This window comes from Melanostigma gelatinosum, assembly GCF_949748355.1.
Source record: "Melanostigma gelatinosum genome assembly, chromosome: 3".
In the NCBI taxonomy this organism is placed as follows: domain Eukaryota; kingdom Metazoa; phylum Chordata; class Actinopteri; order Perciformes; family Zoarcidae; genus Melanostigma; species Melanostigma gelatinosum.
This window is the reverse complement of record NC_136636.1, coordinates 1011473-1033972: the sequence shown is the minus strand read 5'-3', so window position 1 is coordinate 1033972 and position 22500 is coordinate 1011473. Positions and strand designations below refer to the sequence as shown.

Here is a 22500-nt window from a genome sequence, read left to right as displayed (position 1 = left end):
TAACTAACTAACTAACTACTAACTAACCACTATCCTGATATTCCACACAGAGCTGGAATGAGTTGATCTACAGTATGTCTGTAACATGGCTCAGCAGTGTACTGTAGGAGCATCCCCTGCTTTATGGTCTATTAGAGACCTGTCAATCACTGTGTAGCCCCGCCCTAAAGCATCCCCTGCTTTATGGTCTGTGTGACTCTAAATGGACCATAATGTACTAAATGAACATCATGCTGTATTGAAGAAGACTTGAAACTAGAGATTGAGACATAAACTCATGTTTACAATGTTTACTGAGGTAATAAATCAAGAGAGAAGTAGAGTCATTTTCTATAGACTTCTATACAACCAGAGGAGTCGCCAGGGGCGGACTGGCCATCGGGGATACCGGGGGAATCCCCGGTAGGCCGACAGGGTTTGGGCCGGTCTCTGACATCGCCGGCCCCGACTATATTATATGCTTCACAGAACACGTTCAATTGACTCTAATACCGAAAGTCAATAATCAGTGAAAACTGCATCAACAGTATAAACTGACATTATACTCCTCGCGATCCGAGGACGCCACAGCACGGCTGGACACGACGGTGCTTTTAAAAACGTTTCTCCATAACCGCGGTCTGCGCCGTGCGGTCGTGCCGGGCGACGGTCGGGGCGGGGCCGGAGGAGGTGCGAATGGCCGCCGTAGACCGGCGAAATACATGGCGTGTGTTGAGTGGGCCGGTCTGACAGTAACTCCCGGGCCACTTTTTTCCCTCAGTCCGCCCCTGGGAGTCGCCCCCTGGTGGACACTAGAGAGAATGCAGCTCTAACACATGGCGTGACCTCACCTTGACGATCTCCTCTCCGCTGACGTGTCTGAGCCGGCCAAGGATGTCCATGACCCGGTCCGGATGGGCCTTCCACTTCAGCAGAGCCAGGAGGTCCACTGGAAGACAACAGCAAAGTCAACTCCCAGAAAAGACACAAACTAAAACGTGTATGACACCAGAGAGGCACTGGATCAGACCTCCTATCGTTCCTTAACAACACCAGGATCCAAAGCTGTACTTGTGTCTTACGGTGGAATCAGTCTCTGGACAGCTGCTGCTGGGTCAGCTGCGTACCGTTCTGAGTGAGCTTGGTGGAGGAGAGCTGTGTGGAGATCCAGAAGGCCTCCTTGGCGCTGCGCTGGAAGATGAGGCTGGAGGGGATGCTGGGGCAGCTGCTGAAGTCCTCCTTGCAGCAGGGCAGGCCCAGGTAGAGGGCGTGGTTACTGAAGGTGGTGTTCTCATCGCACTGAGGACGAAGACGGACCGAGAGTGGAACACGTTACCATCACCTGCCGGTGACCTCACTAACCTCAAGAACATAACACGAGACGGATGCACACGTTAGGAAGGCTCACGGCCCAGAAGCCTGTTATAATAACTTAAACACTGCGTAAAGTATACTACATTTTGACAGTTTAACACAATCACAACGGAACAACGTTCTACTCATGGATATCTGTAGAAGTGTCTGCATCAGTCATTTAGAATCTAACTGCACAGCTTGTGCAGAAACGTCCTTTAACACGGTGTAAGAACCATCTACAGTCTGCCAGGACAACGGTGTGGTGAAGGTCTGTGGCGAGCAGCGAGGAGGCAGGAAGCGAGGAGGCAGGAAGCGAGGAGGCAGGAAGCGAGCGGTAACAACGAGGACGTCTCACCTTGTAGACGTAGAGTTCGTGGCTCTCGTCTGAGAGAGTGGTTCCATCCTCCCTCATCAGAGGACTGAAGGAGAAACCAAACAGCTTCTTCTCTCCTTTGTCCTTCGCTGTGGAGTCCAGACAGAGACGTGAACAGTGAGAGGAGGACGACACGCTGAGGTTAGTGGGAGGCTAACTGCCTCCTGGCTTTGCTTCAAGGACTTGGTGATGAAGTGAGAAAGTGTGTCGATAAGGCAGATATGACACATCAGCTGGTATTGATTTACATTTCACTCGTTAAATACTGTGAAGACACATGAGACGATGTGGTCAAACTATTCACGTGAAGCTTCAGCAGCATCTTGTGTAGGAGCCCGGTGCAGCCGCTGTCATTCATCGCTCACTTACGGTAGTTGAGTCATGTGGTGTTGATATCAGCTGATCACAGTTTAGTCTTGTGAATGAAGGAGAGGGAGTGAGAGAGGGAGTCTTATTGTTGGTTTATTGCTGTTGAATGTACGCTGTTGATCAACGCTGTTGATCAACAGCGTTGATCAACAGCGTTGTTTTTCCTGCAAATAAAACTAGAGAACTCAGCCACTGGATCTTTGCGTCATTGACGGTCCTCTACTCAGCCTCTCGGTGACTAACCTTAACTTTCAGATAGCCGCCTATAGCAACCATGGTTACACTGTTATAATCATATCTTCGCTCAGAAGTCATTGGTCAGTAAGTTGTGCTAAAATGAAACAGATCAACAAGCACTAACACCATGAGCATCCATCTCACACAGGAAGTCTTCTCACGATGTAGTTGATCACGGCTCGTTCTGTAACAAAGCGTCTGTAGATATGAAGGAGGGATCGTTAACCTCCAGCTACTCACTGGAGCAGTGCCTGAACTCCAAGCGCAGGTGGGACCCTCTGAAGCGGTCGATGGGGATCGGGAGTTTGATGACTTCGCTCCATCGAGGGCTGTTGTTGTGGTAGAGAACGAAGGAGCGGTGCTCCGGGATGTGGGGTTCACCTGAACCCAGACTGATGCAGTCCTGCAGAGACGGGCACAGTGCTCGAGTCCTTTACAAACATCACGAAAGCAACAGGGAAACATCGTCACACAGAAGAGACGCTGGCTTGTTTTAGTCCTTTTAGAAACGAGTCCTCAAGCTCAGAATGAGTCAGGATGTTTCCACTTCCTGTCCCCTGAATGATGGTCTGGTTTATGAAGGACTTGCTCATGGGTCGAGGGCCGTCTCCTGTGTGTTGGTGGTGTTTCTAAAGGATGGAGGCAGCCCAGCTGTATACCTTCAGGATCTCTCCATCGGCGTACAGAAGGTAGACGGTGACTTCGATGTTCTTCTGAACGCTCTTCCCTCCTCTCTCAAAGTCGCCTCGCTCCAGCGTCAGGTACAGGTCGTTACGGACGTCACCTGGAACATCAACAGACGTACGGATAAAAACCTCGAATATAATATAACGTGAGCTCCGTTATTCGCCAAGCAGGCCTGTGCTGCTAACGGGCTGCTAACAGCTGCCAAGAGGAGCTACGCTAACGCTAAATAATGATTTCAAGAGGAGCTACGCTAACGCTAAATAATGATTTCAAGAGGAGCTACGCTAACGTTAAATAATGATTTCAAGAGGAGCTACGCTAACGTTAAATAATGATTTCAAGAGGAGCTACGCTAACGTTAAATAATGATTTCAAGAGGAGCTACGCTAACGTTAAATAATGATTTCAAGAGGAGCTACGCTAACGCTAAATAATGATTTCAAGAGGAGCTACGCTAACGTTAAATAATGATTTCAAGAGGAGCTATGCTAACGCTAAATAATGATTTCAAGAGGAGCTACGCGAACGTTAAATAATGATTTCAAGAGGAGCTACGCTAACGTTAAATAATGATTTCAAGAGGAGCTACGCTAACGCTAAATAATGATTTCAAGAGGAGCTACGCTAACGCTAAATAATGATTTCAAGAGGAGCTACGCTAACGCTAAATAATGATTTCAAGAGGAGCTACGCTAACGCTAAATAATGATTTCAAGAGGAGCTACGCTAACGTTAAATAATGATTTCAAGAGGAGCTACGCTAACGCTAAATAATGATTTCAAGAGGAGCTACGCTAACGCTAAATAATGATTTCAAGAGGAGCTACGCTAACGCTAAATAATGATTTCAAGAGGAGCTACGCTAACGCTAAATAATGATTTCAAGAGGAGCTACGCTAACGCTAAATAATGATTTCAAGAGGAGCTACGCTAACGCTAAATAATGATTTCAAGAGGAGCTACGCTAACGTTAAATAATGATTTCAACGGATTTTGTGTTGAAACATTTTCAGGTATCGGCGACTAAAAAGCATTAATGCATTAAAGCATTAATGCATCAATGCATTAATGCATTAATGCATCAATGCATTAATGTATCAATGCATTGATGCATTAATGCATTGATGCATTAATGCATTAATGCATTAAAGCTTTGATCTGACTGAATATCGACCCCGCATGAAGAGTTATCTGTTATTTGCCTCATTGGACGACTGCATGAGTCATCCCACTCGCCCCAGCACAGAGTTTGACATGGAATTATGAAGCTAACATGTCAATGATCTGTGTCACCTTCTGGATATTTGATGTATAAAACATACGAGAGTAATGACCCGCGTGAACGTTGGATCCATTCATCCCCTCACCTCGTCCCGTTAACGGGTCGAGATGGGAGTTAAATACTCGCTCCATCGCTGCCGGGGGAGGCTGTGTGTGTGTGTGTGTGTGTGTTGCTGTTTCCTTCTCTGACGGTTTGAGGGTTTCTCTCTCTCTCTGAGTTAAAGTGTTGATTACACAGAAAATTTAACAAACAGCTGAGACTTTGTGCTTCTGTTCATCTGAATATGCTTGTAGCTCTTAATTATTGCAACAGTCTAAGGCAACTCTTTACTTGTAATAAGCGTTATTTAATAGGTAATAAGGCCGTTATAAGCTTATTAAGTGTTAATAATAGCATTATAACATGTTTATTGTTAGATTATAAGCCCTCTTAACCGCAGCGTCATTTATTTTAATATTTATTTTACAGAAACTGTAAAGTGCAGCTCTGTTAACCGCTAACGTTCACAGAGGCTGAACGAGGATGCTTTGCATGTAAAGCAGTGACTCGGTGTGATATGTGGCCTCATTCCTCAGACGTCGCGGAGACGAGAGACGTCGCGGAGACGAGAGACGTCTCCTCGCTACCTGTGGCCGACTCACCTGGCATGATGACATCAGGGAAGCCCAGTTTACGCGTCATGGAGACTCCTCTGCTGAAGATGAGAGGGTTCTCTCTGCGCACCGCCTCCATGTCACCTCTCAGCAGCTGGAGAGAGATGATCAGACCTGAGGGGGGGAGAGGGGGGGGGGGGGAGAGGGGGGGGGGGAGAGAATTCAGAGGTGTGCAGCACAGAGGTGGAAGTTAAACAGGATGTTGTTCATTCTGAACTCATCTGTTGTCTGTTCATCCTCAGATCTTCTTCTCTTTCTTTCTCTCTCTGATTATGTTTTTTCTCTGTTAGTTTGTTGATGGAATACAATGACTTTGGTTTGGTGATTGGTGACGTAAAGACACTGCAATAATAATACCATTATTTAAAAATAGAAAATATGAAAATGTCCAATAGAATATGTTAAACAGACAAGTTAAGAGTTGTTAACAGAAGTGTGTTATTACAGCGTCATGTTTTAGAGCAGGCGTCTCTAACTCATCTTCTCAAGTGTACAGTAACCAGCCAAAGAGCTGCTTCTGTGTTTAAGTATCTCATAATTATGACTTTCTATCTCATAATTATGACTTTCTATCATAATTTTGACGTTCTATCATAATTATGACTTTCTATCATAGTTATAACTTTCTATCATAGTTATAACTTTCTATCATAATTTTGACTTTCTATCATAATTATGACTTTCTATCATAGTTATAACTTTCTATCATAATTTTGACTTTCTATCATAATTATAACTTTCTATCATAATTTTGACTTTCTATCATAGTTATGACTTTCTATCTCATAATTTCGACTGTGGGGATATTTTTATTATTAAGCCTATTTCAATTTTTTTTTTTTTTTTTTCACTTATTTATTTTTTTTGCTGGCGGATTCGCGGGCCACATAAAATGACGTGGCGGGCCGGATTCGGCCCGCGGGCCTTGAGTTTGAGACCCCTGTGTTAAAGTGAAGAGTGGACGTGTGAATGTGATGAAAGAGCCGATTATTTATTCACCGTGTTGTTGTTTTAGTGAACTCAGAGCACAGACTCACCTTCTACCACTAGATGGCAGTATACGTGTATTAAACCATAGATTTAGTCATATTTATATTTACCTTTATTCATTATGTACAAAAATGTTTTTGGTTTAAAACAAAAAATGAAAATAAAAAACATGATATTTCTGTATTTATGTTTGTACGATTAAACGGTCATCAAATTATCACAGCGTACGCGGGCTGAGGTTGACGCGGCCCTACCGTAGTTGACGCGGCCCTACCGTAGTTGACGCGGCCCTACCGTAGTTGACGCGGCCCTACCGTAGTTGACGCGGCCCTACCGTAGTTGACGCGGCCCTACCGTAGTTGACGCGGCCCTACCGTAGTTGACGCGGCCCTACCGTAGTTGACGCGGCCCTACCGTAGTTGACGCGGCCCTACCGTAGTTGACGCGGCCCTACCGTAGTTGACGCGGCCCTACCGTAGTTGACGCGGCCCTACCGTAGTTGACGCGGCCCTACCGTAGTTGACGCGGCCCTACCGTAGTTGACGCGGCCCTACCGTAGTTGACGCGGCCCTACCGTAGTTGACGCGGTCCTACCGTAGTTGACGCGGCCCTACCGTAGTTGACGCGGCCCTACCGTAGTTGACGCGGCCCTACCGTAGTTGACGCGGCCCTACCGTAGTTGACGCGGCCCTACCGTAGTTGACGCGGTCCTACCGTAGTTGACGCGGCCCTACCGTAGTTGACGCGGCCCTACCGTAGTTGACGCGGTCCTACCGTAGTTAACGCGGTCCTACCGTAGTTGGTGCTGGGAGCCGTGTACTTGGTGCTGGACTTGCGGATGATGTTGTCGTGGATCTGGTACCATTCGTTGTCATTGTTGCACCTGTGAAAGTAAAATACGGGGAAAAGGTGACAGTAGTTCAGAAAAACACACACAGACACAGACACACACACACACACACACACACACACAGACAGACAGACAGACAGACAGACAGACAGACAGACAGACAGACAGACAGACAGACAGACAGACAGACAGACAGACAGACAGACAGACAGACAGACAGACAGACAGACAGACAGACAGACAGACAGACAGACAGACAGACAGACAGACAGACAGACACACAGACATACAGACAGACAGACAGACAGACAGACACAGACACACAGACACACACACACACAGACACAGACACAGACACACACACACACACACACACACACACACAGTTACCTCATGTTGAGACTGTGAGCACCAGAGGGCTCCTACAGGCAAGTCTTCAGCCGAAAGGGATTCCCTAATGTCTGCCATCAGCTGTGTGTGTGTGTGTGTGTGTGTCTGTGTGTCTGTGTGTGTTGGAGCCACCTACGTGTAGACCTTGAGGACGAAGTCTTTCTCCTCTTTCAGCTCTGCGATGGTCTGCAGCACGTCGCTCATGGCGAGGACGGCACAGCCGTACGGCCGGCGGTACTGAACGTGAGGAGGACCCTTCTTACTGTCGTTCAACAGCATCCGACCTGCAGCGGGACAGTGTGTGTGTGTGTGTGTGTGTGTGTGTGTGTGTGTGTGTGTGTGACACAACATTCAATCAGCAGCATGAAAACATCAAACTGTTTCTGAGTTTGGAAGCAAAAGAGAAACACATGAGAGGAGCAGAAGCTGTAAATATTTGCTGCTACAGTTATTTTTGACTTGTCGTTATTCATCTTTGATCTTATTTTGTCCTGTTTGATTGCGGTTCCTTCCTTTATGAATCCTGACTCCGGTCTCACCTGTTCTGATCACCTGGGAGACGATGTAGAGGTCTCTCTTCATGTCTTTGTTGCTCAGGTCCTGCAGAGGAAACAAACAGGAAGTTACTGAGAGAAGATTCATGTTGAAACTCTCCACTGGAGATTCCTCTTTTGTTTTAAATGCGTGCTCAAAGCACAGACACAGTTTGAAGAAGCAACTTTATCCAACATTCATCACACCGTTCATCTACTAGAGGATATCTGAAACCATGACGCTGAAGAGGAGCCTCACAAACGAGCAGGATGTTCTGCTCACAGGTTCCTCTGGCTCAGAGTGAAAGAACCTTTTATCTTCATGTTCTGATTCTGACGGCATGTTAAACCGTCACAGCTCATCTCTGCTCGCCGTCGTCCTCTTACACTGCTGCTCTAAGCTGCAGGTCTGTCCACTTGTGTCCAGATGCATTCTGGTCTCCGGCCGCTGGCCTCATGGAAGTAAAGGAATGAACCGAGATGTTCCAGAATAGTTCTGCATTTGGGATTTGTTCTGGAGACATCAGGCTACCAAAGCAGCATCAGAGTAATATTGGAACAACCTGAAGAGAAGAGCTCTGGAGGAACAGCTCACGCCACAGTAACACACGTCACAGGCTTGATTCCCAGTCTCTGTCTCTACAACTGTCCCATAAACCTGTAAAACCCTGATGAAGACGCTCATCGTGCTGATGAAGACGCTCATCGTGCTGAAGAAGACGCTCATCGTGCTGATGAAGACGCTCATCGTGCTGATGAAGACGCTCATCGTGCTGATGAAGACGCTCATCGTGCTGATGAAGACGCTCATCGTGCTGATGAAGATGCTCATCGTGCTGATTTTGCTTTGCAGAAACAGAAAGGATTGACTGAAATGAACTGATGTTTCAACACGACCTGCTTTATTCTTATCATGTATCGTGTGTGACACCTCCAGTAGATCACCACCAGCATCTGGACACAAGTGGACAGACCTGCAGCTTAGAGCAGCAGTGTAAGAGGACGACGGCGAGCAGAGATGAGCTGTGACGGTTTAACATGCCGTCAGAATCAGAACATGAAGATAAAAGGTTCTTTCACTCTGAGCCAGAGGAACCTGTGAGCTCCTGTTAGTTCTGCAGAACATCCACGTCCTACCAGGTGACGTGGAGGGGGGCCGTGTCGGAACCACGCATGCTGACTACGGGGGTTCCACAAGGCTCAGTCCTGGGCCCCCTTCTCTTCTCGCTCTACACAACATCTCTGCGTTCTGTTATTCGCTCGCATGACTTCTCTTACCATCGTTATGCCGATGACACCCAGCTGGTCTTGTCATTTCCTCCGATGACACTCAAGTGGAGGCATCGCTGCGTGCTTGGCTGACATCTCGAAGTGGATGATGACCCTCAAGCTCAACCTGGACAAAACCGAGCTGCTGTTCCTCCCGGGGAAGGGTTGCCCGGACCGAGACCCGTCCATCACCATTGATGTTACCGTGGTGACGCCAACTCGGACTGTGAGGAACCTGTGTGTGAGCCTGGACGACCAACTGTCGTTGTCAGCAAACATTGCATCGGTTACACGCTCCTGCAGATTTCTGCTCTACAGCATCAGGAGGATTCACTTCCTCACTGAGGAGACGGTGCAGGTGCTCATCCAGGCTCTGGTCATCTCCCGTCTGGACTACTGCAGCTCACTACTTGCCGGAGTCCCGGCGTCGGCCATCAGACCTCTGGAGCTTGTCCAGAAAGCTGCAGCTCGCCTGGTGTTCAATCGCCCCAAGTTCTCCCACAACTTCTCTTCTCCGTTCTCTCCACTGGCTCCTGTAAGAGCATCCAGTGTGAGACTCTGGTGCTGGTCTACAGGGCAGTGAAGGGAACAGCTCCTTCCTATCTCCAGGCCACGGTCAAGCCCTACACCCCCGCCCGACCTCTTGGCTCTGCTGCCTCGGGGCGATCGGTCGCCCCGTCGCTCAGAGGTCCCTGCGGCCGATCGACCCGGTCACGGCTGTTTCCTGTCCTGACCCCTCAGTGGTGGAATGAACTCCCCACTGACCTCAGGACAGCAGAGTCACTGCCCATCTTTCATCAGGCTGAAGACTCACCTCTTCAAGAAGGCCTACCTGAGCCTTCACTCAGCACTTACTTAGCATCTATTGTATCCATACTAGCTTATTGCACTTACTGTTTTCATATTAGTTTGTGGCACTTACTGCATTGGTTTGTTTCTGCTATACGGTGGCTCTGGTTTATGCTCTTAGATGCTTGTTTGAGGAAAGGACATGCACTTATTACTTCTGGTGACTAGTTGTTCTCTTGAATACCGATGTTGAATACACTTATTGTAAGTCGCTTTGGATAAAAGCGTCTGCTAAATGACCGTAATGTAATGATGTAATCAGTAGAGACACAGACAGCAGCAGCTTCAACTCTTTTGTCTCTTTACATCGTTTATTATCATCATCATCCGTCTGAATCACTGGACACAAACCTGCAGTGAGTCTAACATGTTACACGTTGTGTTCATTGAATGATTCAGACTTTAATATGTTTCTATATTCACTGTTTGCTGCATCGTCTTCAGGCTGATTCTACAACAGAACAACAGCATCCTCACTGTCACCTTCCTCCTACAAGCACCTGCATCTTCATCACACCTTTCACATTTACCTGACCGCGCGCGTGTGTGTGTGTGCGTGTGTGTGTGTGTGTGCGTGCGTGTGTGTGTGTGTGTGTGTGTGTGTGTGTGTGTGTGTGTGTGTGCGTGTGTGTGTGTGTGTGTGTGTGTTACCGTGAAGAGCGCACACAGTCTGTCCACCTTCTCCGGATTCTTCGGTCCTCCGTTCTTGTTCAGTCGCACCATGAACTTCTCACTGAGACACAGAGATCAACGTGTTTCACTTTAGATGTCTGAGATCAGCTCGTGATAGAAACCTTCTCCAGTCTGGTGATCATCACTCATGTTTCCATTCAGTTATCAAGTGGACTTCTGCAAAAAAGACATCAGGCGACACGAGAGGAGACACACTGAGGAGACACAAGAGGAGACACACTGAGGAGACACACTGAGGAGACACACTGAGGAGACACAAGAGGAGACACAAGAGGAGACACACTGAGGAGACACAAGAGGAGACACACTGAGGAGACACCAGAGGAGACACAAGAGGAGACACACTGAGGAGACACAAGAGGAGACACACTGAGGAGACACAAGAGGAGACACACTGAGGAGACACACTGAGGAGACACCAGAGGAGACACAAGAGGAGACACACTGAGGAGACACAAGAGGAGACACACTGAGGAGACACAAGAGGAGACACACTGAGGAGACACAAGAGGAGACACACTGAGGAGACACAAGAGGAGACACACTGAGGAGACACAAGAGGAGACACACTGAGGAGACACACTGAGGAGACACACTGAGGAGACACACTGAGGAGACACAAGAGGAGACACACTGAGGAGACAGAAGTCTCCAGAAGTGTGTATGTGTAGGTGTGTGTGTATGTGTAGGTGTGTGTGTGTTATAAGAGGACTGAGCCTCTAGCTGGTTTGAAATTAAGAGACAGCGAGAAACAAAATGTGCAAAAAGATGAGGGAGTGTTTGTTTAAGCCCTCTCAGTTTCCTGTAGGAAACAATTTCCTCTTTCTCTTTGATCTCACACACACACCACACACCTACACACAAGCAGAGACACACACACACGTATACACACACAGCACAAAAGGAATTAGTATAATATTCATATTGACCCTACACTGAACTTCACGCCACTGCGTATTTATAATCCCTAAAACGTGCGCGCGCACACACACACACACACACACACACACACACACACACACACACACACACACACACCCCATAACAGTTGGCCTACATTACTCCACGAATGCATAATTAATGTGAATCATTATGAGGTCATGTTTTATTCACAGCTGCTCTGTGCGGACGCTATACACAGAGAGAGAGAGAGAGAGACCTGCTCGGGTACTCTGTTCACTACCTGTTCAGGTACTCTGTTCACTACCTGTTCAGGTACTCTGTTCTCTACTTGTTCAGGTACTCTGTTCTCTACTTGTTCAGGTACTCTGTTCTCTACTTGTTCAGGTACTCTGTTCTCTACTTGTTCGGGTACTCTGTTCTCTACCTGTTCAGGTACTCTGTTCTCTACCTGTTCAGGTACTCTGTTCTCTACCTGTTCAGGTACTCTGTTCTCTACCTGCTCGGGTACTCTGTTCTCTACCTGTTCAGGTACTCTGTTCTCTACCTGTTCAGGTACTCTGTTCTCTACTTGTTCAGGTACTCTGTTCACTACCTGTTCAGGTACTCTGTTCTCTACCTGTTCAGGTACTCTGTTCTCTACTTGTTCAGGTACTCTGTTCACTACCTGTTCAGGTACTCTGTTCTCTACCTGTTCAGGTACTCTGTTCTCTACTTGTTCAGGTACTCTGTTCTCTACTTGTTCAGGTACTCTGTTCTCTACTTGTTCGGGTACTCTGTTCTCTACCTGTTCAGGTACTCTGTTCTCTACCTGTTCAGGTACTCTGTTCTCTACCTGTTCAGGTACTCTGTTCTCTACCTGCTCGGGTACTCTGTTCTCTACCTGTTCAGGTACTCTGTTCTCTACCTGTTCAGGTACTCTGTTCTCTACTTGTTCAGGTACTCTGTTCACTACCTGTTCAGGTACTCTGTTCTCTACCTGTTCAGGTACTCTGTTCTCTACTTGTTCAGGTACTCTGTTCACTACCTGTTCAGGTACTCTGTTCTCTACCTGTTCAGGTACTCTGTTCTCTACCTGTTCAGGTACTCTGTTCTCTACCTGTTCAGGTACTCTGTTCTCTACATGTTCAGGTACTCTGTTCTCTACTTGTTCAGGTACTCTGTTCTCTACCTGTTCAGGTACTCTGTTCTCTACCTGTTCAGGTACTCTGTTCTCTACTTGTTCAGGTACTCTGTTCTCTACCTGTTCAGGTACTCTGTTCTCTACCTGTTCAGGTACTCTGTTCTCTACCTGTTCAGGTACTCTGTTCTCTACTTGTTCAGGTACTCTGTTCTCTACCTGTTCAGGTACTCTGTTCTCTAGCTGCTCAGGTACATAAAGGAGAAACAGCTGTTTCCTTCAGGAGGTGGTGGAGACCAAAGCAGAGCTTAAAGAGAGAACATCCATCATGTGACACAGAAACAAAGACTCCTAAATGTATCAAAGTATTGGTTGTTAGAAGGTAAAGGTAACGTGTGTACCTGATCGTCTTCCCCTCCCTCAGGTCGTACAGAGAGAAGAAGATGTCCGTGTCTTCTCCGATGCTGTTGTAGGTGAAGCTCTTCAGGTTGACCAGTAGGTGGTGTGGTACTGGAACTCTGAGCGGCTCCCCGTGACGCTGACGCGTACCGTCGCCCTGGAAACACACAACAAAACTACTATTATGGGCCTTAAATCATAGAAGACAATAAACATGTATTCACTGATTGTATACATTCTAAATATTGTCACAAATGTGTACTGAAGTAAAGGTAATGAAGTATTAATGATACAACAAAGTAAAAGTACAAACTCTGAAACTCTCTTAAAGAGCTGAAATGAATGTTACTAAAACTAAAGTATACTTGATCATTAAAGTACTACAAGTATTATGTGTTGCAGTATCTTTATGTTGTAGGTTTCAGATGAATGTAGTTGAAGTACATGTGAAGTAACAGTATATTAAATGTACTTCTACTCAGTGTACCGAGTATGTAGTACTTTACCTGAGTAGTACTCAGTTGAACACTGTGTCTGCTGGACAGATGCTGAGGAAGACAGAGAGACACGAAAGGTTACATCATCATGTTCTCTCCTCTCCTCGTCTCCTCCACTTGATTCCTCATCTCATCTCCTCATTTCCTCCCTTTCCTTATTTCCTCTCCTCTATTTATTTCCTTTTCTTTCTCCTAGTCTCTGATCCTCTCTATGTTTCTTCTCCTCTCGTCTTCTTTCTTCCACTCATCTTCTCATTTATTCTCCTTGTCTCCTCTCCTCCCCTCCTCTCCTTGTTTCCTCACTTCTCTGTTTGTTTCCTCTCCTCCTTTCCTTTTCTCCTCCTCCTTGTCTCCTCCTTCTCTCCCCCTTTTTATATTCACACTGAATTATCTTGTAGTGATTTTCCTCTTCTATTGTTCTGGAGAGTTTCTTATTGCTCACTTTGTATTCTGCTGATGCAGCAATAATCCCCACAGCGATCAATGCAGTTTAATATAATGTCTTTCCTTCATCTTGACACATCAGTGTTAGTGGCTGCCATGAGCTGCTTTCCACTACACATCTTTTTAAACGGGGTTGCAGACTTGACTTGAGATCGTGGCCGTCGCGTCGTACATGAAAGTACAGGCATTTCACCATGTAGTTATTAATGACTGAGCTTTATGTCCGTGTACTTTGTAATTTGTCAAGTTCTCAATAAAGTTCTTTAATTCTGCGTTTCCCCCCGCGCCCCACCTGTAATACCACTGCACCCCACTAGAGGGGCGCGGCCCACAGTTTGAGAAATACCGTCTTAAGAAAGAAGGAAAAGTATCTGATGTAACTTTTAGAGTCCGTTAGACTCAACAGATGTTGGTGTTTATCTCTCCGTATCTCTTTGTCTCCTCTCCTCGTCTCTTCTGTTAGACTCAACAGATGTTTGTGTTTATCTCTCCGTGTCTCTTTGTCTCCTCTCCTCGTCTCCTCCGTTAGACTCAACAGATGTTTGTGTTTTTCTCACCGTGTCTCTTTGTCTCCTCTCCTCGTCTCCTCCGTTAGACTCAACAGATGTTTCTGTTTTTCTCTCTGTGTCTCTTTGTCTCCTCTCCTCGTCTCGTCTGTTAGACTCAACAGATGTTTGTGTTTATCTCTCCGTGTCTCTTTGTCTCCTCTCCTCGTCTCCTCCCTTAGACTCAACAGATGTTTCTGTTTTTCTCTCCGTGTCTCTTTGTCGCCTCTCCTCTCCTCGTCTCCTCCGTTAGACTCAACAGATGTTTCTGTTTTTCTCTCCGTGTCTCTTTGTCTCCTCGTCTCCTCTGTTAGAATCAACAGATGTTTGTGTTTATCTCTCCGTGTCTCTTTGTCTCCTCTCCTCGTCTCCTCTGTTAGACTCAACAGATGTTTATGTTTATCTCTCCGTGTCTCTTTGTCTCCTCTCCTCGTCTCCTCTGTTAGACTCAACAGATGTTTGTGTTTATCTCTCCGTGTCTCTTTGTCTCCTCTCCTCTCCTCGTCTCCTCCGTTAGACTCAACAGATGTTTGTGTTTATCTCTCTGTGTCTCTTTGTCTCCTCTCCTCGTCTCCTCCGTTAGACTCAACAGATGTTTCTGTTTTTCTCTCCGTGTCTCTTTGTCTCCTCTCCTCGCCTCGTCTCCTCCGTTAGACTCAACAGATGTTTATTTTAATCTCTTAGTCTCTCTTTGTCTCCTCCCGTGTCCACATCCGTCTCTAGGCAACGGAACAAAAGGGAATCACCACGACGACGGCTATTTAAAGCAGGACTGATGCAAAGAGACAGAACATTGTGTTTTAAGAAGAGAACTCCTGCTAGAGGTCTCAGTGTACTCTCCTCCTGTTGGTTAGCCGTTAGCGGTGCTGCTAACGTTACTAGCTCTCCTCCTGTTGGTTAGCCGTTAGCGGTGCTGCTAACGTTACTAGCTCTCCTCCTGTTGGTTAGCCGTTAGCGGTGCTGCTAACGTTACTAGCTCTCCTCCTGTTGGTTAGCCGTTAGCGGTGCTGCTAATGTTACTAGCTCTCCTCCTGTTGGTTAGCCGTTAGCGGTGCTGCTAACGTTACTAGCTCTCCTCCTGTTGGTTAGCCGTTAGCTGTGCTGCTAACGTTACTAGCTCTCCTCCTGTTGGTTAGCCGTTAGCGGTGCTGCTAACGTTACTAGCTCTCCTCCTGTTGGTTAGCCGTTAGCGGTGCTGCTAACGTTACTAGCTCTCCTCCTGTTGGTAAGCCGTTAGCGGCGCTGCTAACGTTACTAGCTCTCCTCTGTTGGTTAGCTGTTAGCGGTGCTGCTAACGTTACTAGCTCTCCTCCTGTTGGTTCTTACCATCTTATACAGATCTGACACGCTTATCTGGTCTTCATCCACCATGTCAAACTCCTTTCTGGGCACCAGGTCCAGACCCAGGTGTCTGAGAGAGAGAGACATAAAGAAGGAGTCTTTTATATAACCTCCACAAAGCTTGTCCACAGGTACAGAAACAAACACACACACACACACACACAGCTCCAGAGGAAACACATCGATTGAGTTTCTGATGATAATTTTGTCTTTAAAAATGTCGGAAATGTGTGTCTGTGTGTGTGTGTGCACGTGCATGTGTGTGTTCGATGTGTGTGTGTGCGTGTGTGTGTGCTTGTGTGTGTGTTCGATGTGCATGCGTGTGTGTGTGTGCACGTGCATGTGTGTGTTCGATGTGTGTGTGTGTGTGTCTCACTCGTTGCCCCAGTCCAGTCTCACGGTGATGTGTCTCTTGACGTCTCGGCTCTGGTCCTGAGTCAGGTGACCAGACAGCAGCTGCCTCCTCAAGTCGATCAGCTCCATCATCACATGACGAACCTTGTAGAACAAATCCACCTTGTGTTTCTGATGGAGAGAGAGAGAGAGAGATTTCTAGAAAACCTTTATTTTCTTTGAACATGTTTCTTTACCATTTAAAACGGTTAACCAAATAAAAGTCCAACAAACATAAACGTGTCTTTAATTGTCTGTAGGCTGAGATCTGACTCTCACTTAGCGCCCTCTTTGTCCAGTTCTTTGTTCACTTTGTGAACTATTTTCTTGAGTCTGTATCCTTCCTGCTTCGTGAGACCTCCTCTGTCCTTGCTCCTCATGTGAGATCTGGCAGAGCTGGAGAGCTTCTCCTTGTCCGAGAGGTAGTCCTCCACTCTGACTTTTCTCACGTTCTTACTCCTCCTCAGAAACTCCTTTATCTCCTCCACGCTGTAGCCTCCAGAGCCCCGAGAGCTGCCAGCACCGTGTTTAGAGGGCTCACTTGACTTGACTCAGAGTCCTCCTCCAGACTGGACTCACACTCTGCTGCTCCTCCACTTTCTTTAGTTGCCACTTTCTTCGCCTGCAAGCTTCCTCTGTCTCCTCTGTTTCCTCTTCAGCTGAGGGGCTTTGAGCTTGTCTGCTTCCATGGCCAGGTAGGGACCTGTCTCCACCCTCCCTCACCTCCTGTACCTCACTTGTTTCCTCCCCCCTCACCTCCTGGGCCACACTTGACTCCTCCACCCTCGCCTCCTGAGCCCCACCCGTACACTATCATACCAAACACTACACTATCATACCCAACATTACACTATCATACCCAACACTACACTATCATACCCAACATTACACTATCATACCCAACATTACACTATCATACCCAACATTACACTATCATACCCAACACTACACTATCATACCCAACATTACACGATCATACCCAACATTACACTATCATACCCAACACTACACTATCATACCCAACATTACACTATCATACCCAACACTACACTATCATACCCAACATTACACTATCATACCCAACACTACACTATCATACCCAACACTACACTATCATACCCAACATTACACTATCATACCCAACACTACACTATCATACCCAACATTACACTATCATACCCAACATTACACTATCATACCCAACATTACACTATCATACCCAACATTACACTATCATACCCAACATTACACTATCATACCCAACATTACACTATCATACCCAACATTACACTATCATACCCAACATTACACTATCATACCCAACACTACACTATCATACCCAACATTACACGATCATACCCAACATTACACTATCATACCCAACATTACACTATCATACCCAACACTACACTATCATACCCAACATTACACTATCATACCCAACACTACACTATCATACCCAACACTACACTATCATACCCAACATTACACTATCATACCCAACACTACACTATCATACCCAACATTACACTATCATACCCAACATTACACTGTCATACCCAACACTACACTATCATACCCAACACTACACTATCATACCCAACATTACACTATCATACCCAACATTACACTATCATACCCAACATTACACTATCATACCCAACATTACACTATCATACCCAACATTACACTATCATACCCAACATTACACGATCATACCCAACATTACACCATCATACCCACCATTACACTATCATACCCAACACTACACTATCATACCCAACACTACACTATCATACCCAACATTACACTATCATACCCAACATTACACTATCATACCCAACATTACACTATCATACCCAACATTACACTATCATACCCAACATTACACTATCATACCCAACATTACACGATCATACCCACCATTACACTATCATACCCAACACTACACTATCATACCCAACATTACACTATCATACCCAACATTACACTATCATACCCAACATTACACTATCATACCCAACATTACACTATCATACCCAACATTACACGATCATACCCAACATTACACGATCATACCCAACACTACACTATCATACCCAACACTACACTATCATACCCAACATTACACTATCATACCCAACACTACACTATCATACCCAACATTACACTATCATACCCAACATTACACTATCATACCCAACATTACACTATCATACCCAACACTACACTATCATACCCAACATAACACTATCATACCCAACATTACACTATCATACCCAACACTACACTATCATACCCAACATTACACTATCATACCCAACATTACACTATCATACCCAACACTACACTATCATACCCAACACTACACTATCATACCCAACATTACACTATCATACCCAACATTACACTATCATACCCAACATTACACTATCATACCCAACATTACACTATCATACCCAACATTACACTATCATACCCAACATTACACTATCATACCCAACATTACACTATCATACCCAACATTACACTATCATACCCAACATTACACTATCATACCCAACACTACACTATCATACCCAACATTACACGATCATACCCAACATTACACTATCATACCCAACATTACACTATCATACCCAACACTACACTATCATACCCAACATTACACTATCATACCCAACACTACACTATCATACCCAACACTACACTATCATACCCAACATTACACTATCATACCCAACACTACACTATCATACCCAACATTACACTATCATACCCAACATTACACTGTCATACCCAACACTACACTATCATACCCAACACTACACTATCATACCCAACATTACACTATCATACCCAACATTACACTATCATACCCAACATTACACTATCATACCCAACATTACACTATCATACCCAACATTACACTATCATACCCAACATTACACGATCATACCCAACATTACACGATCATACCCAACACTACACTATCATACCCAACACTACACTATCATACCCAACATTACACTATCATACCCAACACTACACTATCATACCCAACATTACACTATCATACCCAACATTACACTATCATACCCAACATTACACTATCATACCCAACACTACACTATCATACCCAACATAACACTATCATACCCAACATTACACTATCATACCCAACACTACACTATCATACCCAACATTACACTATCATACCCAACATTACACTATCATACCCAACACTACACTATCATACCCAACACTACACTATCATACCCAACATTACACTATCATACCCAACATTACACTATCATACCCAACATTACACTATCATACCCAACATTACACTATCATACCCAACATTACACTATCATACTACACTACACTATCATACTACACTACAGCATACAACATTACTCAGTGAAGAAAAATATTGGAAAAATCGCTTTTTAATGGTGAGTTGGCGCGTCGGCGCGCCGGCGCGATGGCGAGTTGGCGCGCCGTCGCGTTGGGGATGCTGCGTTGGGGAGTTGGCGAGTTGGCGAGTCGGCGCGTTGGGGATGGTGCGTTGGGGCGTTGGTCAGTTGGTGCAACATGTTTCAGCGTCTGTGTTTGAATGTTCACTCAGAGAACGACTTCATGACGACGCTCAGAGCCCAGGTCACCAAACGTCTTCAAGACTTTACATTCACAACATTCATGTTCGTCTTTCTGCCGATTGGTGCGACGGCTTATTCGGGACGTTGTAGGTAATACTCATGAAATACAGTGATGGAGCCGGGGAGAGAAGTGGCTCTGAATGTGAGATTGAGGTCGCACATTTACAAGGAAAAAACAGAATTCAGTCACAAATTGACATGAAAAAATAATTTGGAAAAATTGTGTTTGTTTTGTTGTTTCACTTTGTAAAACGAATGAATCAACCTCATCACACACTGAGGGAGGAATATATGACATCATAGCAGACTCCATCTGTCCTTCCACTCTCATCCACTTCTCCGTACTAATGAAACTTCACAATAACAATACTTTAAATATAACGATTCAAACGGTGGCCGGTGTCTCCTAAAGCTTTGTTTACTCCCAAACACCAGGGGGCGCACACACAGGATCAACTGTGAACCAAAAGGAAAGGATGAACTCAGCTGGGTTGTAAACAACAAGAGGTTAGCGTAGCGACAAATAGCTTCAGGTCAGTGGTTCTTCATTGAAAGACAAGCAAAGAACAACACTGAAGGTTTCTCTGAAGAGAAAAGATGTTTTTATCTTCTAGATTTATGACATTAATCTCTGAGGTTTGTTTGGAATATGATCCTCCTTCCTCGGCGCCGTGATTATCATTATTTTGAAGCTACAACCTACAACACTTTCATAGATGACATCCCGAGGAACCTTCAGGATGAACGTACAGACAATGAGGCGTCTCATGATTCACTGAATCTCTCGTTCTTCACCATGAAGTTCGTAATAACACCAGACGTGTGCAGACAATAAGGCAGACACATTTGCTAATTAAAGCATTCATAACCATAATGAATGACCTTTGAGGTTCAGCATGACACAACATGAATCAGCTACTCACCACATAGAGCTGCTTCCACAGTAAGGCCCACTCCTGCAGCGTGGACGTCGCCTCCGTCACGATGGGGTCCTCCAGAGGAACCACGTTCTCATGACGCCTGAAGAGGAACACACACACACACACACAACACACACACACACACACAGGCTTATTAACAGGATCCAGACGTTCTCAAGTAAAACACACTGTTGGACGCAGAGAGCAACGAGTCCTCCACACAACTACGTCTGACAGTAAGGAGTGAGCAGACGAGAAACCACAGACGGGATGTAAGAAGTGGACATAGTCCTGGTGACGTCTCATTGGCGATTTCGTCGCCATCTTGGATTACGGCCGTCGCCATCCTGTTTTTTTTGCAACCAGTGAACAGGAAGTGACCATATCTGGACTGAGGAGGAGTGACGTAGAGACGCCGTATACGTCTCTGGTAGAGACCTGTCAATCAGCGTGGAGCCCCGCCCTAAAGCATCCCCTGCTTTATGGTCTGTGTGACTCTAAATGGACCATAATGTACTAAATGAACATCATGCTGTATTGAAGAAGACTTGAAACTAGAGATTGAGACATAAACTCATGTCTACAATGTTTACTGAGGTAATAAATCAAGAGAGAAGTAGAGTCATTTTCTATAGACTTCTATACAACCAGAGGAGTCGCCCCCTGCTGGACACTAGAGAGAATGCAGCTTTAACACATGAAGCTTTGACTTCACTTAAAGAACCGGAGGTGGTCTCCTGTTTATTTCTACATGTGGAATAAAAGCTGTTTTTCTGTCTGCTTCTCTGTTTTTAGAGGATGTGAAATTACTCACTTTTTTCTCTGACTGTTGTCTCTCTCTTCTCTCTCTCTTTATACATATATAAATATATATATGTATATATATATATATATAGAGAGAGAGAGAGAGAGAGATCTCTTTCCTTCACGCTCGACACTCAAGAGACGCTTCAGTTGGTTCTAATCTGAAACGTCACCTCTATTATAAACATACTTAGAATGCCTTAAAATGTGCTTTAATATTCCTAATGCTTTATAAACATAATCATGAGACATTATGAAGCATCTTGTAATAACTAATTAGATCAAGTATGATAATATTTAGTAATTGCTGGTCACTTAATGACTACTTTCTTTATGATTATAATTCACATAGTTGTAATAATCTTCTTGACAATAGATTATAATCACAGTTGAAATGCGTCGCAGTGTGATTATAAGTGACTCTATGAGCTCAATAGGTTTCTAGAAAAACGTATTTTCTACGGTTGCAGTTTTGTAACGTTAACGTAAATTCAAACAAAAACGCAACAGAACTGCTACTCAAACTTCACAGTTGTTAGGTAATTTAAGTTAAATACGTAAATTAAAATAGACATATTTAAAGTCCTGTGTTTGTTTGACCATCCACCTCCTCTTGCTCAGATATTTGGGATCAAAACAAACGTAAACCAGGAGAAAAGGAACGTTTTAAACGTTGTTGACGGTGTAGTTCTGTTGTCTGGTAGCATCATATTCAGGAGACCAGAAGAAGACCTTTTCTCATGAGCACGTGTTGGCTAAGCTAACCAGCAGCCAGCCCTCTTCCTTCTGCTAACGTGCTAATCAGTCTTGAGGTTGAGACACAACCCGCCCTTTGTTGCTTTGGTGATTATCAGCGTTTCAACAGCGATTAAAGCCGAACTTTTATAATAAACAACCGGCTCTGTGGAGCTTCTGAACACCAAGTCACGTCTCAGAAATAAGTGTTTATGAGGATCAGCTGACCT

At 45.2% G+C, this 22500-nt stretch overlaps 1 protein-coding gene across 1 annotated transcript in view; it reads right to left on the bottom strand.

The window, feature by feature from the left end:
* The window catches only part of dock3 (dedicator of cytokinesis 3), a gene marked incomplete at its 5' end in the record, with an annotated part of 72898 nt that overhangs the window by 36561 nt on the left and 13837 nt on the right, over positions 1-22500 (bottom strand). The window contains 15 exons of the mRNA XM_079265982.1: positions 831-928; positions 1107-1278; positions 1691-1797; positions 2555-2717; positions 2974-3098; positions 4925-5050; positions 6721-6809; positions 7303-7450; positions 7706-7766; positions 10469-10550; positions 12932-13086; positions 13436-13477; positions 15742-15826; positions 16133-16281; positions 20735-20831. Of these exons, the coding sequence (XP_079122108.1) occupies positions 831-928; positions 1107-1278; positions 1691-1797; positions 2555-2717; positions 2974-3098; positions 4925-5050; positions 6721-6809; positions 7303-7450; positions 7706-7766; positions 10469-10550; positions 12932-13086; positions 13436-13477; positions 15742-15826; positions 16133-16281; positions 20735-20831 (1699 nt within the window). The remainder of the gene's footprint in view (positions 1-830; positions 929-1106; positions 1279-1690; positions 1798-2554; positions 2718-2973; positions 3099-4924; positions 5051-6720; positions 6810-7302; positions 7451-7705; positions 7767-10468; positions 10551-12931; positions 13087-13435; positions 13478-15741; positions 15827-16132; positions 16282-20734; positions 20832-22500) is intronic.